At 45.9% G+C, this 15,901-nt stretch overlaps 1 protein-coding gene across 5 annotated transcripts in view; it reads right to left on the bottom strand.

Moving 5' to 3' along the window:
• LOC137377181 (doublecortin domain-containing protein 1-like) overlaps positions 1-15,901 on the bottom strand; it is an 822,721-nt gene that overhangs the window by 178,634 nt on the left and 628,186 nt on the right. For all 5 annotated transcript variants that reach the window (XM_068046610.1, XM_068046609.1, XM_068046608.1 and 2 more), the window contains 2 exons: positions 2,860-2,995; positions 1,575-1,752 (listed from right to left, as the gene is read on the bottom strand). In XM_068046610.1, coding sequence (XP_067902711.1) covers positions 1,575-1,752; positions 2,860-2,995 — 314 coding nt within the window. The remainder of the gene's footprint in view (positions 1-1,574; positions 1,753-2,859; positions 2,996-15,901) is intronic.

Genomic DNA, 15,901 nt, shown 5'->3' with positions numbered 1-15,901 from the left:
GAGGGAATGATCCCTTCGGAATGCTGACAGGGGAGGGGAGCAGGAGATGTGTTTGTTAGTGGCATCACGCTGGACGTGGCAGAAATGGCGGAGGATGATCCTTTGGATGTGGAGTCTGGTGGGGTGGAAAGTGAGGACAAGGAGAACCCTCTCGCGGTTCTGGGAGGGAGGGGAAGGGGTGAGGGTAGAGGTGCGGGAAATGGGCCGGACACGATTGAGGGCCCTGTCAGCCACAGTGGGGGGGATCCTCGGTTGAGGAAAAAGGAAGACATAACAGAAGCGCTGTTGTGGAAGGTAGCATCATCAGAGCAGAGGCGTCAGAGGCGGAGAAAGTGGGAGAATGGAATGGAGTCCTTACAGGAGGCAGGGTATGAAGAAGTGTAGTCGAGGTAACTGTGGGAGTCGGTGGACTTGTAATGAATATTAGTAGACAGCCTATCCCCAGAGATGGAGACAGAGAAGTCAAGGAAGGGAAGGGAAATGACGGAGATGGACCATGTAAAGGTGAGAGAAGGATGGAAATTGGGGCGGGAGCAGGAAACAGCACTGATATAGTCATCAATGTAGCGAAAAAAGAGTTGGGGGAAGGCCTGAGTAGGACTGGAACAAGGAATGTTCAACATATCCCACAAAAAGACAGGCATAACTAGGACCCATGTGGGTACCCATAGCAACACCTTTTACTTGAAGGAAGCGAGTCGAGTTGAATGAGAAGTTGTTCAATGTGAGAACAAGTTCAGCCAGGCGGAGGAGGGTGGTGGTGGATGGGGACTGGTTGGGCCTCTGTTTGAGGAAGGAGCGGAGAGCCCTCAAACCGTCCTGGTGGGGGATGGAGAAACTGGGCTTGTTCTCTTTAGAGAAGAGAGTGAAGAGGAGATTTAAGTGGGAAGTTCAAAATTATGGGGGCGTTGCTGGAGTAAATAAAGAGGAGCTGTTTCTACTGGCAGGAGGGTTAGTAACCAGCGGACACAGATTTATGGTAATTGCCAAAAAAATCCAGGCTCGATATGAGTAGAATTTTTATTTTTACACAGCGAGTTATGATCTGGAACATGTTGCCTGAAAGGGCGGTGGAAGCAGATTCAATAGTAACTTTCAAAAGGGAGTTGGATAAACATTTGAAAAGGGCAAATTTGTAGGGCTATGGGGAAAGAGCAAGGGAGAGCTAACTAATTGGATAGCTCTTTCAAGGAGTCAACGCAGGCATGATGGGCAGAGTGGCCTCCCGCTGTGCTGTACAATTTTATAAGTATGGATCCTGAGATTTTTCAACTGAAGAAAGATCTTGCATTATGTAGCGTCTTTCACAATATTCCAAAGTGCTTTACAGCCAATAAAGTATTGTAAAAGATTTATTGATCCATTCCTGTTCCTATCTTCCTATATTTCCATGTTCTTACAACATCCTAAATAAAACCACCTATTGGACATCTCTTCCTATCAGTACACCTATCTATCAGCTAGGACTGCATTGAAAAGATTAGTCAATAAATCAATCACAAATGGCTAAAACAAAGTTTTTGTTATATTCAAGCATTCTCAGGCTCTTGAGCAGAATGGTTTCAATTCCTTACAGTAAATCATTTAAGATGTTTCCATCCTCATTATGATCTTCATCAGTTGTTATGGTACAAGATTGATCTTGCTTATCCAGTTCACAAATGGTTTTCTCATGGTCAATGGGCATGGCACATTCAGCTAATGCCAATTTGGCTCCAGGTGCGAGACTACCTACAACCTCAAGGACCAAACCTGCATGGTAATAAACACATGTTGAAATAGGATGCGAAATGCTCTGTATTAAGAAAAAAAACCTTGCTTTTAAAGAGTGCCTTTTATGACCTCAGGATAACCCATTACAACCAATGATGTACTTCTGAACTCTAGTCACCATTGAATGCTGCAACCAATTTGCACACAGCAAGCTCCCACAAATAGCAATGTGAAAATGACCAGATAATATGATTTTAGTGATGTTGGTTGAAGGATAAATATTGGCCACAACATTGAAGATCACTCCGCTGCTCTTTTTTGCAATAGTGCCATGGAATCTTTTATGCCCACCTAAGAGGGCATACAGGGCCTTGGCTTAATGTCTCCTTCAAAAACCGGCACATCCAACAGTGCAGCACTCCCTCCGTACCACACTGGAATGTCAGCTGCATTTTGTGCTCAAATCTCTAAAGCAGGAGCTTGAACCTGCAACCTCCTCACTCAGAGGCGAGAGGGCTACCCAATGAGCCACAGCTGACACTTACGTAACTGCCGCTAGGTCACAATTATATTCTTACAGAAATCTTGCACTGATGCTTTGGAGCCTGGACGGCAGCTGGAGGTAAAGACTAGTGACCTCCAAGTCCTCCTTTTCTACAAACACTGTTTCCCTGGGGGTTTTCGCATCTCTTTTGCTAAATGGCAGATGATGGGGCAGCCTCACCCCACCACAGAGTGTCACCCCACCTGGGATTTTGACAGGGAAGTGGCAGTACATTTCCTGACTTGTCTGATCAGAAAGAGCTAGTTAGACGTGTAAGAAACTGGACCAGATCACCAAGTGAGGAAAGTTGTTATCGGCACCAATCGGGAAAGGTGGGGGGGGGATTGGTGTTCATCGGGATGGTAAGCGGTGGTGACCAGGGGGCTGAGCTTTGATGATCGGGGAAGTGAGTGGTGATGAATAGGAGTGGGGTCAGTGTTCTTCAATGAGGGGAGCGGGGTTGGTGGTCCGGCAGCAGCTCATTTTCTTTGAATGTGGGATTGGGAGGAGCACTCCTGGCCATCATATTAAAGGCTCATGTGGTCACTTAGCATTCAATAAATGGATGCTGTGCTGCCAAATTTCTAGGCCATTCATTATACCTTTGGGGTTACGCATGGCACAATAACTGCGGATCAAAGCAACATCACATGTCAGGTTGTTAAGGCGAAGACGTTTCTTCTGCTCCACGGAGATTAGGTTAGGATCTATCCATGCCTCTCCACAGGAAACATACACCTGAAAGATAACAGGCTTAGTTAAACCATTGGATGAAGCCAAATTCTGTTCAAACTTAGCACTCATGAGGAAATGAAATTGCCAATTCACCAAAAACCAGACACATTTGGAACCTTGATACTCCCTCAGTTTTGGCACTTTCTTTGTGCACATAGGAGGCTCCAATTGAACATATTTGCAATTACATCTCAGAATGCTTAATCATTTGTACTTGCTGCTGTTCAATTTTTAGTCAGTTAACACCCTATCTGTACTAATGCTTTGTCTTTCAACACACTATTAACATATTGTTTGCCTTTGCTCCATGACCTCCTGGTCAGCTATTCTGTGACCTTGTCATATTTACACCTTCTCCTTTGTTATCTCTTGCCCCACCCCCGCTTTACTTGCTTATAACCTTTCACATTTCTAATATTTGCCAGTTCTGAAGAAGGGTCACTGACCTGAAACGTTAACTCTGCTTCTCTCTCCACAGATACTGCCAGACCTGCTGAGTATTTCCAGCATTTCTTGTTTTTATTTCAGATTTCCAGCATTCGCAGTATTTTGCTTTTAGTTAAGGATAAAGTGGAATTGGGAGCAGTGGAGCTTTTGAACTCAACAAGGGAGCAGGTGAGTGAGAGGATTTGGAAAGTGAGCTTTAGAGGATGGCACATTACATAGATTCTACAACACAGAAACTAGCTATTCCACCCAATAAGTCATAGAGTCATAGAGAGATACAACACCGAAACAGGCCCTTTGGCCCACTGAGTCCGTGCCGACCACCCAACCAACTTCTACTCTACAGGAGCCTCTTCCCATTTGTGACCTCAGCCCACTCTCCCCCCAGCCCCCCATCCCTCCTCCCATCCCCCCACCCCTTATTCCTCTAGTCCCTTCACCAGAAAGAGCAGCCACATAACCTCAAGATGTTACAAAGCACTACAGTCAACAAGGTAGTTTTGAAGTGTAATCATAGTTGTAATATAGGAAATATGGCAGCAACATTTCCCACAGAAAGCTCCCACCAACAGCAATGTGATAATGTGATAATCTGTTTTAGTGATGTTGAATGAGGGATAAATAAGAACCAGGATACCAGGGAAGACTCCCCTGTTCGTCTTCAAAATAATGCAATGGAATTCTTTTACATCCATTTAAGAGGGCAGACAGGGACTTCAGTTTCACATCTCACTTGAGAGGTGGTACCTCCGACAGTGCAGCACTACCTCAGCACTGCGCTAGGTGCTTCAGTCTGGAATTTGTGCTCAAGTATCTGGAGTGGGATTTGAACCCACAACCTTCATGACTCAGCAAAAGAGTTAGCAATGTGAAGGGTGGAAGCAAGGAAGCTGGCTAAGAAAGCATTAGAAACTGAACTGATAAAGGCATAGATTACAGTCTCAGCAGCAATAGGAAAAATAGGGAAGAGTTAGGAGTAAGGCTAGGAGTGAGGTCCAGATGATGTTTCCAGGGTGGAAGAATGTGGTTTTTGGTGGTGAAGTGGATTTGGAGAACGAACTAAACTCTGGATCAAGCAACTATGCTAAAGATGCAGAAAATGGGCAGCGAAAGATAATGATGGGGGGAGAGGGTGGAAAGGGAGGGTAGATGGGGGAGGGGGCGCAAGGTAGAAGTTCTAGGTATAGCAATGGAAACTGTTGGGTCAAGGAGGTGAAACCATTAAAACGTCTCTACAGTCTATTCCTAATCAAAGTCATCTTTGTTTCTAAAAGTATTTGAATTATCCAAATTATCCAATAATCCAAGTGAGGGAAAGGAGGCACTCAAGGCTTTTTAGCACAATTCCAACTATTCAATAACTTGAAAAAGTGACTTTGAATTATCAGCGTTCACCTGTATCATTACGGTTGGCAGAAGAATGAATGGAACCAGTGAAGAGTAGTGCCCTGTTGGTGGAGGGGTTAGTTCGATCCAACATTATCAAAGCAATGGGGAGAGAAAAATGAGTAGAGAAGGATAAACATTTACAATCAGAGAAGGTGTCATGAGTAATTTAGACCAAAGCAGTCTTAGGAGGTAGTTTTCACCTTGACCACTTGCGCGGTAAACTGACAGAGTGAATTGCTTGCTGTTATAGAACCTGCCTGATTCTCAGCCCTTGCAAGGCCATTTGACAGGTCAAGGGGTCAGGTTGTCCAAAAGCCAATAACATGGATCACAACCTCGAGATCCAAACTGGATCCAAACTTTCAGTGCAGCAGCTTTTTCGGGAGCAGCGTGTGAGCGAGTGAGCAGCTGGGAAAGTCCGTTTGAAAGTAAATTTAATTTCCTTTTGTTTTTCGGCGGAGGCCAGGGGGCTGCTGGGTAAGTAAAACACTATATATTTGGGCGGTTTAAAATAACTTTCCTTTCAGTGCAGCAGCTTTTTCGGGAGCAGCGTGTGAGCGAGTGAGCAGCTGGGAAAGTCCGTTTGAAAGTAAATTTAATTTCCTTTTGTTTTTCGGCGGAGGCCAGGGGGCTGCTGGGTAAGTAAAACACTATATATTTGGGCGGTTTAAAATAACTTTCCTTTCAGTGCAGCAGCTTTTTCGGGAGCAGCGTGTGAGCGAGTGAGCAGCTGGGAAAGTCCGTTTGAAAGTAAATTTAATTTCCTTTTGTTTTTCGGCGGAGGCCAGGGGGCTGCTGGGTAAGTAAAACACTATATATTTGGGCGGTTTAAAATAACTTTCCTTTCAGTGCAGCAGCTTTTTCGGGAGCAGCGTGTGAGCGAGTGAGCAGCTGGGAAAGTCCGTTTGAAAGTAAATTTAATTTCCTTTTGTTTTTCGGCGGAGGCCAGGGGGCTGCTGGGTAAGTAAAACACTATATATTTGGGCGGTTTAAAATAACTTTCCTTTCAGTGCAGCAGCTTTTTCGGGAGCAGCGTGTGAGCGAGTGAGCAGCTGGGAAAGTCCGTTTGAAAGTAAATTTAATTTCCTTTTGTTTTTCGGCGGAGGCCAGGGGGCTGCTGGGTAAGTAAAACACTATATATTTGGGCGGTTTAAAATAACTTTCCTTTCAGTGCAGCAGCTTTTTCGGGAGCAGCGTGTGAGCGAGTGAGCAGCTGGGAAAGTCCGTTTGAAAGTAAATTTAATTTCCTTTTGTTTTTCGGCGGAGGCCAGGGGGCTGCTGGGTAAGTAAAACACTATATATTTGGGCGGTTTAAAATAACTTTCCTTTCAGTGCAGCAGCTTTTTCGGGAGCAGCGTGTGAGCGAGTGAGCAGCTGGGAAAGTCCGTTTGAAAGTAAATTTAATTTCCTTTTGTTTTTCGGCGGAGGCCAGGGGGCTGCTGGGTAAGTAAAACACTATATATTTGGGCGGTTTAAAATAACTTTCCTTTCAGTGCAGCAGCTTTTTCGGGAGCAGCGTGTGAGCGAGTGAGCAGCTGGGAAAGTCCGTTTGAAAGTAAATTTAATTTCCTTTTGTTTTTCGGCGGAGGCCAGGGGGCTGCTGGGTAAGTAAAACACTATATATTTGGGCGGTTTAAAATAACTTTCCTTTCAGTGCAGCAGCTTTTTCGGGAGCAGCGTGTGAGCGAGTGAGCAGCTGGGAAAGTCCGTTTGAAAGTAAATTTAATTTCCTTTTGTTTTTCGGCGGAGGCCAGGGGTCTGCTGGGTAAGTAAAACACTATATATTTGGGCGGTTTAAAATAACTTTCCTTTCAGTGCAGCAGCTTTTTCGGGAGCAGCGTGTGAGCGAGTGAGCAGCTGGGAAAGTCCGTTTGAAAGTAAATTTAATTTCCTTTTGTTTTTCGGCGGAGGCCAGGGGGCTGCTGGGTAAGTAAAACACTATATATTTGGGCGGTTTAAAATAACTTTCCTTTCAGTGCAGCAGCTTTTTCGGGAGCAGCGTGTGAGCGAGTGAGCAGCTGGGAAAGTCCGTTTGAAAGTAAATTTAATTTCCTTTTGTTTTTCGGCGGAGGCCAGGGGGCTGCTGGGTAAGTAAAACACTATATATTTGGGCGGTTTAAAATAACTTTCCTTTCAGTGCAGCAGCTTTTTCGGGAGCAGCGTGTGAGCGAGTGAGCAGCTGGGAAAGTCCGTTTGAAAGTAAATTTAATTTCCTTTTGTTTTTCGGCGGAGGCCAGGGGGCTGCTGGGTAAGTAAAACACTATATATTTGGGCGGTTTAAAATAACTTTCCTTTCAGTGCAGCAGCTTTTTCGGGAGCAGCGTGTGAGCGAGTGAGCAGCTGGGAAAGTCCGTTTGAAAGTAAATTTAATTTCCTTTTGTTTTTCGGCGGAGGCCAGGGGGCTGCTGGGTAAGTAAAACACTATATATTTGGGCGGTTTAAAATAACTTTCCTTTCAGTGCAGCAGCTTTTTCGGGAGCAGCGTGTGAGCGAGTGAGCAGCTGGGAAAGTCCGTTTGAAAGTAAATTTAATTTCCTTTTGTTTTTCGGCGGAGGCCAGGGGTCTGCTGGGTAAGTAAAACACTATATATTTGGGCGGTTTAAAATAACTTTCCTTTCAGTGCAGCAGCTTTTTCGGGAGCAGCGTGTGAGCGAGTGAGCAGCTGGGAAAGTCCGTTTGAAAGTAAATTTAATTTCCTTTTGTTTTTCGGCGGAGGCCAGGGGGCTGCTGGGTAAGTAAAACACTATATATTTGGGCGGTTTAAAATAACTTTCCTTTCAGTGCAGCAGCTTTTTCGGGAGCAGCGTGTGAGCGAGTGAGCAGCTGGGAAAGTCCGTTTGAAAGTAAATTTAATTTCCTTTTGTTTTTCGGCGGAGGCCAGGGGGCTGCTGGGTAAGTAAAACACTATATATTTGGGCGGTTTAAAATAACTTTCCTTTCAGTGCAGCAGCTTTTTCGGGAGCAGCGTGTGAGCGAGTGAGCAGCTGGGAAAGTCCGTTTGAAAGTAAATTTAATTTCCTTTTGTTTTTCGGCGGAGGCCAGGGGGCTGCTGGGTAAGTAAAACACTATATATTTGGGCGGTTTAAAATAACTTTCCTTTCAGTGCAGCAGCTTTTTCGGGAGCAGCGTGTGAGCGAGTGAGCAGCTGGGAAAGTCCGTTTGAAAGTAAATTTAATTTCCTTTTGTTTTTCGGCGGAGGCCAGGGGGCTGCTGGGTAAGTAAAACACTATATATTTGGGCGGTTTAAAATAACTTTCCTTTCAGTGCAGCAGCTTTTTCGGGAGCAGCGTGTGAGCGAGTGAGCAGCTGGGAAAGTCCGTTTGAAAGTAAATTTAATTTCCTTTTGTTTTTCGGCGGAGGCCAGGGGGCTGCTGGGTAAGTAAAACACTATATATTTGGGCGGTTTAAAATAACTTTCCTTTCAGTGCAGCAGCTTTTTCGGGAGCAGCGTGTGAGCGAGTGAGCAGCTGGGAAAGTCCGTTTGAAAGTAAATTTAATTTCCTTTTGTTTTTCGGCGGAGGCCAGGGGGCTGCTGGGTAAGTAAAACACTATATATTTGGGCGGTTTCTAAACCCGAGACACCACACTTGTAGTGTCTCCCACCCGCCCTCCTCCTCTAACCAAAAAAAAGGACTCGGTGGGGTGTTTATAAGGTAAGGCTTTTTCGATTTCTCTGGTTTTATTGTGATTGGTCAAAACTTTTCGTTCCTTTTTCATTTAACTAAGTTTAAACTTAAGATTAAAAATGGCAGGAGATCTCAGACCCGTATCATGCTCCTCTTGCTCAATGTGGGAGCTCAGGGACATGGCTGATGACCCTGACTCCTTCACGTGCAGGAAGTGTGTCCAGCTGCAGCTCTTGTTAGACCGCATGACGGCTCTCGAGCTGCGGATGGACTCACTTTGGAGCATGCGCGATGCTGAGGAGGTCGTGGATAGCACGTTTAGTGAATTGGTCACACCGCAGATTAGGATTGCTGAGGGAGAAAGGGAATGGGTGACCAAAAGGCAGAGAAAGAGCAGGAAGGCAGCGCAGGAGTCCCCTGCGGTCATCTCCCTCCAAAACAAGTATACCGTTTTGGATACTGTTGAGGGAGATGGCTCACCAGGGGAAGGCAGCAGTAGCCAGGTCCATGGCACCGTGGCTGGCTCTGCTGTTCCGAAGGCCGGGAAAAAGAGTGGAAGGGCTATAGTCGTAGGGGATTCGATTGTAAGGGGAGTAGATAGGCGGTTCTGTGGTCGAAAACGAGGCTCCCGAATGGTATGTTGCCTCCCAGGTGCACGGGTCAGGGACGTCTCAGATCGGCTGCAGAACATTCTAAAGGGGGAGGGTGAACAGCCAGTTGTCATTGTGCACATAGGCACTAATGATATAGGTAAAAAACGGGATGAGGTCCTACATGCAGAGTTTAGGGAGTTAGGAGCCAAGTTAAAAAGTAGGACCTCAAAGGTAGTAATCTCAGGATTACTACCAGTGCCACGTGATAGTCAGAGTAAAAATGAAAGAATAGTCAGGATGAATGCGTGGCTTGAGAGATGGTGCAGGAAGGAGGGGTTCAGATTTTTGGGACATTGGGACCGGTTCTGGGGGAGGTGGGACTATTACAAATTGGACGGTCTACACCTGGGCCGGACTGGAACCAATGTCCTTGGAGGTGCTTTTGCTAACGCTGTTGGGGAGGGTTTAAACTAATGTGGCAGGGGGATGGGAACCAACTGAGGTCAGTTGACAGTAAGGAGGTAGTAACAAAAGCCTGTAAGGAACTAGATAATGAAGTCAGTGTGACTAAGGGGAAGAGCAGGCAGGGAGCAGATGATGAATATAAAGGGACTGGTGGTCTGAGGTGCATTTGTTTTAATGCAAGAAGTGTAGTAGGTAAGGCAGATGAACTTAGGGCTTGGATTAGTACCTGGGAGTATGATGTTATTGCTATTACTGAGACTTGGTTGAGGGAAGGGCATGATTGGCAACTAAATATCCCAGGATATCGATGCTTCAGGCGGGATAGAGAGGAAGGTAAAAGGGGTGGAGGAGTTGCATTACTGGTCAAAGAGGATATCACAGCTGTGCTGAAGGAGGGCACTATGGAGGACTCGAGCAGTGAGGCAATATGGACAGAACTCAGAAATAGGAAGGGTGCGGTAACAATGTTGGGGCTGTACTACAGGCCTCCCAACAGCGAGCGTGAGATAGAGGTACAAATATGTAAACAGATTATGGAAAGATGCAGGAGCAACAGGGTGGTGGTGATAGGAAATTTTAATTTTCCCAACATTGACTGGGATTCGCTTAGTGTTAGAGGTCCAGATGGAGCAGAATTTGTAAGGAGCATCCAGGAGGGTTTTCTAGAGCAGTATGTAAATAGTCCAACTCGGGAAGGGGCCATACTGGACCTGGTGTTGGGGAATGAGCCCGGCCAGCTTGTTGAAGTTTCAGTAGGGGACTACTTTGGGAATAGTGATCACAATTCCGTAAGCTTTAAAATACTCATGGACAAAGACGAGAGTGGTCCAAAAGGGAGAGTGCTAAATTGGGGGAAGGCCAACTACACCAAAATTCGGCAGGAGCTGGGAAATGTAGATTGGGAGCAGCTGTTTGAAGGTAAATCCACATGTGATATGTGGGAGGCTTTTAAAGAGAGGTTGATTAGCGTGCAGGAGAGACATGTTCCTGTGAAAATGAGGGATAGAAATGGCAAGATTAGGGAACCATGGATGACAGGTGAAATTGTGAGACTAGCTAAGAGGAAAAAGGAAGCATACATAAGGTCTAGGCGGCTGATGAAAGACGAAGCTTTGAAAGAATATCGGGTATGTAGGACCGATCTGAAACGAGGAATTAAGAGGGCTAAAAGGGGTCATGAAATATCTTTAGCAAACAGGGTTAAGGAAAATCCCAAAGCCTTTTATTCATATATAAGGAGAAAGAGGGTAACTAGAGAAAGGATTGGCCCACTAAAGGACAAAGGAGGAATGTTATGCTTGGACTCAGAGAAAATGGGTGAGATTCTAAACGAGTACTTTGCATCGGTATTCACCGAGGAGAGGGACATGACGGATGTTGAGGTTAGGAACAGATGTTTGATTACTCTAGGTCAAGTCGGCATAAGGAGGGAGGAAGTGTTGGGTATTCTAAAGGGCATTAAGGTGGACAAGTCCCCAGGTCCGGATGGGATCTATCCCAGGTTACTGAGGGAAGCGAGAGAGGAAATAGCTGGGGCCTTAACAGATATCTTTGCAGCATCCTTAAACACGGGTGAGGTCCCGGAGGACTGGAGAATTGCTAATGTTGTCCCCTTGTTTAAGAAGGGTAGCAGGGATAATCCAGGTAATTATAGACCGGTGAGCCTGACGTCAGTGGTAGGGAAGCTGCTGGAGAAGATACTGAGGGATAGGATCTATTCCCATTTGGAAGAAAATGGGCTCATCAGTGATAGGCAACATGGTTTTGTGCAGGGAAGGTCATGTCTTACCAACTTAATAGAATTCTTTGAGGAAGTGACAAAGTTGATTGATGAGGGAAGGGCTGTCGATGTCATATACATGGACTTCAGTAAGGCGTTTGATAAGGTTCCCCATGGCAGGCTGATGGAGAAAGTGAAGGCGCTTGGGGTCCAAGGTGTACTAGCTAGATGGATAAAGAACTGGCTGGGCAACAGGAGACAGAGAGTAGCAGTGGAAGGGAGTTTCTCAAAATGGAGACGTGTGACCAGTGGTGTTCCACAGGGATCCGTGCTGGGACCACTGTTGTTTGTGATATACATTAATGATTTGGAGGAAAGTATAGGTGGACTGATTAGCAAATTTGCAGACGACACTAAGATTGGTGGAGTAGCAGATAGTGAAGGGGACTGTCAGAGAATACAGCAGAATATAGATAGATTGGAGAGTTGGGCAGAGAAATGGCAGATGGAGTTCAATCAGGGCAAATGCGAGGTGATGCATTTTGGAAGATCCAATTCAAGAGTGAACTATACAGTAAATGGAAAAGTCCTGGGGAAAATTGATGTCCAGAGAGATTTGGGTGTTCAGGTCCACTGTTCCCTGAAGGTGGCAACGCAGGTAAATAGAGTGGTCAAGAAGGCATACGGCATGCTTTCCTTCATCGGACGGGGTATTGAGTACAAGAGTTGGCAGGTCATGTTACAGTTGTATAGGACTTTGGTTCGGCCACATTTGGAATACTGCGTACAGTTCTGGTCGCCACATTATCAAAAGGATGTGGATGCTTTGGAGAGGGTGCAGAGGAGGTTCACCAGGATGTTGCCTGGTATGGAGGGCGCTAGCTATGAAGAGAGGTTGAGCAGATTAGGATTATTTTTATTAGAAAGACAGAGGTTGAGGGGGGACCTGATTGAGGTGTACAAAATCATGAGAGGTATAGACAGGGTGGATAGCAAGAGGCTTTTTCCCAGAGTGGGGGTTTCAATTACTAGAGGACACGAGTTCAAAGTGAAAGGGGAAAAGTTTAGGGGGGATATGCGTGGAAAGTTCTTTACGCAGAGGGTGGTGGGCACCTGGAACGCATTGCCAGCGGAGGTGGTAGATGCGGGCACGATGGAGTCTTTTAAGATGTATCTAGACAGATACATGAATGGGCAGGAAGAAAAGAGATACAGAACCTTAGAAAATAGGCGACATGTTTAGAGAGAGGATCTGGATCGGCGCAGGCTTGGAGGGCCGAAGGGCCTGTTCCTGTGCTGTAATTATCTTTGTTCTTTGTTCTTTTTTTGGAATCATGGCCTGGACACTCAAATACAAATCGGAATTCGTAAAAAGCATTTTTTTTTAAAGATAGCAGCCATGGTTCAGTTGGTGGCACTATCTCACCCAAGTCACAAGGTTCCAGGTTCAAGAGCCACTCCAGGGCTTGAGCACAAAAATCAAGGCTCAGGGAGTGAGTGCTGCATTGTCAGAGGTGCTGCCTTTTGAGTGAGACATTAAACTGAGGATCTCCCTGCTTGGGTGGACGTAAAAAATCCCATGGCACTATTTTGAAGAAAAGCAGGGGAGTTATCCCCACTGTTCTGGCCAATACTTATCCGCCAGTCAACATCACAATAAACAGATTATCTGGTCATTGTCACACTGGTGCTTGTGGGAGTTTATGCAAGTTGGCCGCTGTGTTCCCTACATTACAACAGTGACTACACTTCAAAAATACTTTATTGGCTGTAAAGCAATTTGGGACATCTGGTGGTCATGAAAAGCACTACATAAATGCAAGACTTTTTCATTTAATTGCGATGGAAGCTGCTTGAAGGACGTTCAAAGTTTTTGAGAGGGGGAATTCAGCACCGCATTCCGAAGCAGCAACTTGTAGCCTTTGGGACCCCGAGATGAGCACCCAGTGGTGTTGGCAGCTGCAAATGGCATTTAATTTATTCAAGCTCCCTGAACCCACAGAATCTGGCAAGGTCAGTGGTGGAGTCACAGGCAGGCACATCTTGAAGCTTAAATGTGGATTTTTGGTTCCAAAGAACCATACCTCGAAAGATACGATTGGAAGATTTTGCACTTATAAAGAACTAATCACATCCTCAGAAATCCCAAAGCACTTTAAAGCCAATGGATTACTTTTAGAGTACAGTCACTTTGTTTAGTAGGCGAACGTGACAGCCAATCTGCTCACAGCAAGATCCCAAATGACAAGTTAATGAATGAAACCAGCTGACGTACAAAGCAGAGGATCATTGTGGAGTCTGTGAAGCACTGCAGCCCTCCCAGTTATGCCTGAGTTTGAATCCTAATGCCTTTCTGTATATTCATAACAACGGGAGAACTCCCTATTCTTCTTTCAATAATCTCTTGGAACCTTTTACACCTACCCGAGAGGACAGACGGTGCCTCAGTTTAATGCTTCATCCACAAGATGGTGCCTCTGACAGTGCTGTACTCCCTCAGTAATGCAGTGGCATTAGTTAAGAGTAGATGCTTAAATTTTGTGGTCAGGTTTGCACTTACAACCTGCACTGAACTGCTGTTTTTCAGATGAGATGTTAAATCAAGGCTCCGTCCACCCTCTCGGGTAAGTGTAAAAGACCCCATGACATTATTCGAAGAAAAACAGGGCAGTTCATCCCGACGTCCTGGGCCAATATTATCCCTCAACGATCATCACTAAAACAGATCATCTGGCCATTATCTTATTGCTGTTTGTGGGGTCTTGCTGTGCTTAAATTGACTGCCGGGTTTCCAGCTTTACAACAGTAACTACACATTAAAAAGTTCTTCATTGGCTGTAAACACTTTGGGAGGTCTGGAGATCGTGCAGGTGCTAACTAAATGTAAGCCTTTCTTCTTCATTTTTTATGATTATTATTTGTTCCTGGGATGTGTGCCAGCATTTATTGCTTATCCCTAATTGCCCTTGAGAAGGTGGTGGTGAGCTGCCTTCTTGAACCGCTTCAGTCCATGTGTTGTAGGTACACCCACAGTGCTGCTAGGAAGGGCGTTCCAGGATTTTGACCCAACAACAGTGAAGGAACGGCGATATAGTTCCAAGTCAGGGTGGTGTGAGGCTTGGAGAGGAACTTGCAGGTGTTGGTGTTCCCATGCATCTGCTGCCCTTGTCCTTCTAGCTCAGGGTTGTCCAACATACGGCCTGCGGGCCAGGATCCGGCCCACCGAAGGTTCCCATCCGGCCCACGGCTGTTAACTGCACCCGGGCCATTCCTCATCCTCCCCAATGCACAACACTCCACACCCTCTCCACCCCCCCCCCCCCCCCCCAAGTAACCGACCCCTCTTGCCTCGCCGGGGCCCGGCCGATTGTCCCCGGTGAGGCTCCAAAAAATTACCATCTTTCGGGAGCCATCTTGCCTCTTCCTGCTGAAGCTGTGTGTAGTTTCAGAAATGGATACCGCTCCCGGCGGCCCTACTGGGACGAATCCATTAGGCGGGACTTCCTGCCTCAAGGAGGTGGAAGTCCCAACCGATACCAATTAAAAGGCCTGGGGAGTGAAAAATCCTGGCGTGGATCCCCAGGCCCAGTGGAGGCGGGCTCGCCACCGACTTTTCGGCCGGCTTCATAAAATTCCAGCCATTGGGTATTAATGTTTATTCTAAGTGTGGTTGTGGTTTAAAAAGCACTAAAACATGTTGAATATATTTTGAATAATGCTTTTTATCCACAAAAAAACAATTGGAAAGGCTGATGGAATGTTGACCTTTATCTCAATTGAGCAGGAATACAAAGGGGAGGAAGTGATGCTTCAGTTGTACAGAGCCATGGGCGGACCCGATCTGGAATATTGTGTTCACTCCCGGGCACTGTACCTCAGGAAGGATGTATTGGCCTCGAAGGGGCTTCAGCACAGATTCAACAGTATTACACTGGGACTTAAATGGTTAAATTATGAGGTCAGGTGGCATAAACCTGGCTTGTGTTCCCTTGGGTATAGAAGGTTGAGGGGGTAATCTGATCAAGGTATTGAAAAACTTAAAAGGATTCAATAGGGTAGATACAGAGAAAGTATTTCTTCTGGTACACGAATCAAGAATGAAGGGGAAAAATCTTAAAATTAAAGCTATGTCATTTACATAAGAACATAAGAACTAGGAGCAGGAGTAGGCAATTCAGCCCCTCGAGCCTGCTCCGCCATTCATTACGATCATGGCTGATCTCATCTCGACTTTCCTGCCCATTCTCCATAACCCTAGTTGGACCAAAACTGTACGCAATACTCCAGGTGCGGTCTCACTAATTAAAAATCTGTCTATCGCCTCCTTAAATTTACTCAGTCATTGAGAGATACAGCCCACCGAGGCTGTGCTGACCAACAGCCATCCATTTATACCAAACCTATATTAACCCCATATTCCCTACCACTTACCTAAACTAGGGGCAATTTACAATGGCCAATTTACCTATCAACCTGCAAGTCTTTGGCTGCGGGAGGAAACCAGAGCACCCAGCAGAAACCCACATGGTCACAGGGAGAACTAGCAAACTCCACACAAGCAGTATCTAGAACCGAACCTGGGTCACTGGAGCTATGTGGCTGCAGTGCCAACCACTGTGCCACGCCATTCTGGCAGCCACCGCACTCTGGGGTAGTGAATTCCACAGAC

The sequence above is a fragment of the Heterodontus francisci genome, chromosome 14, assembly GCF_036365525.1.
Source record: "Heterodontus francisci isolate sHetFra1 chromosome 14, sHetFra1.hap1, whole genome shotgun sequence".
Classification (NCBI taxonomy): Eukaryota; Metazoa; Chordata; class Chondrichthyes; order Heterodontiformes; family Heterodontidae; genus Heterodontus; species Heterodontus francisci.
The sequence above is the reverse complement of the archived record's forward strand: the minus strand, read 5'-3'. Positions and strand labels throughout refer to the sequence as shown.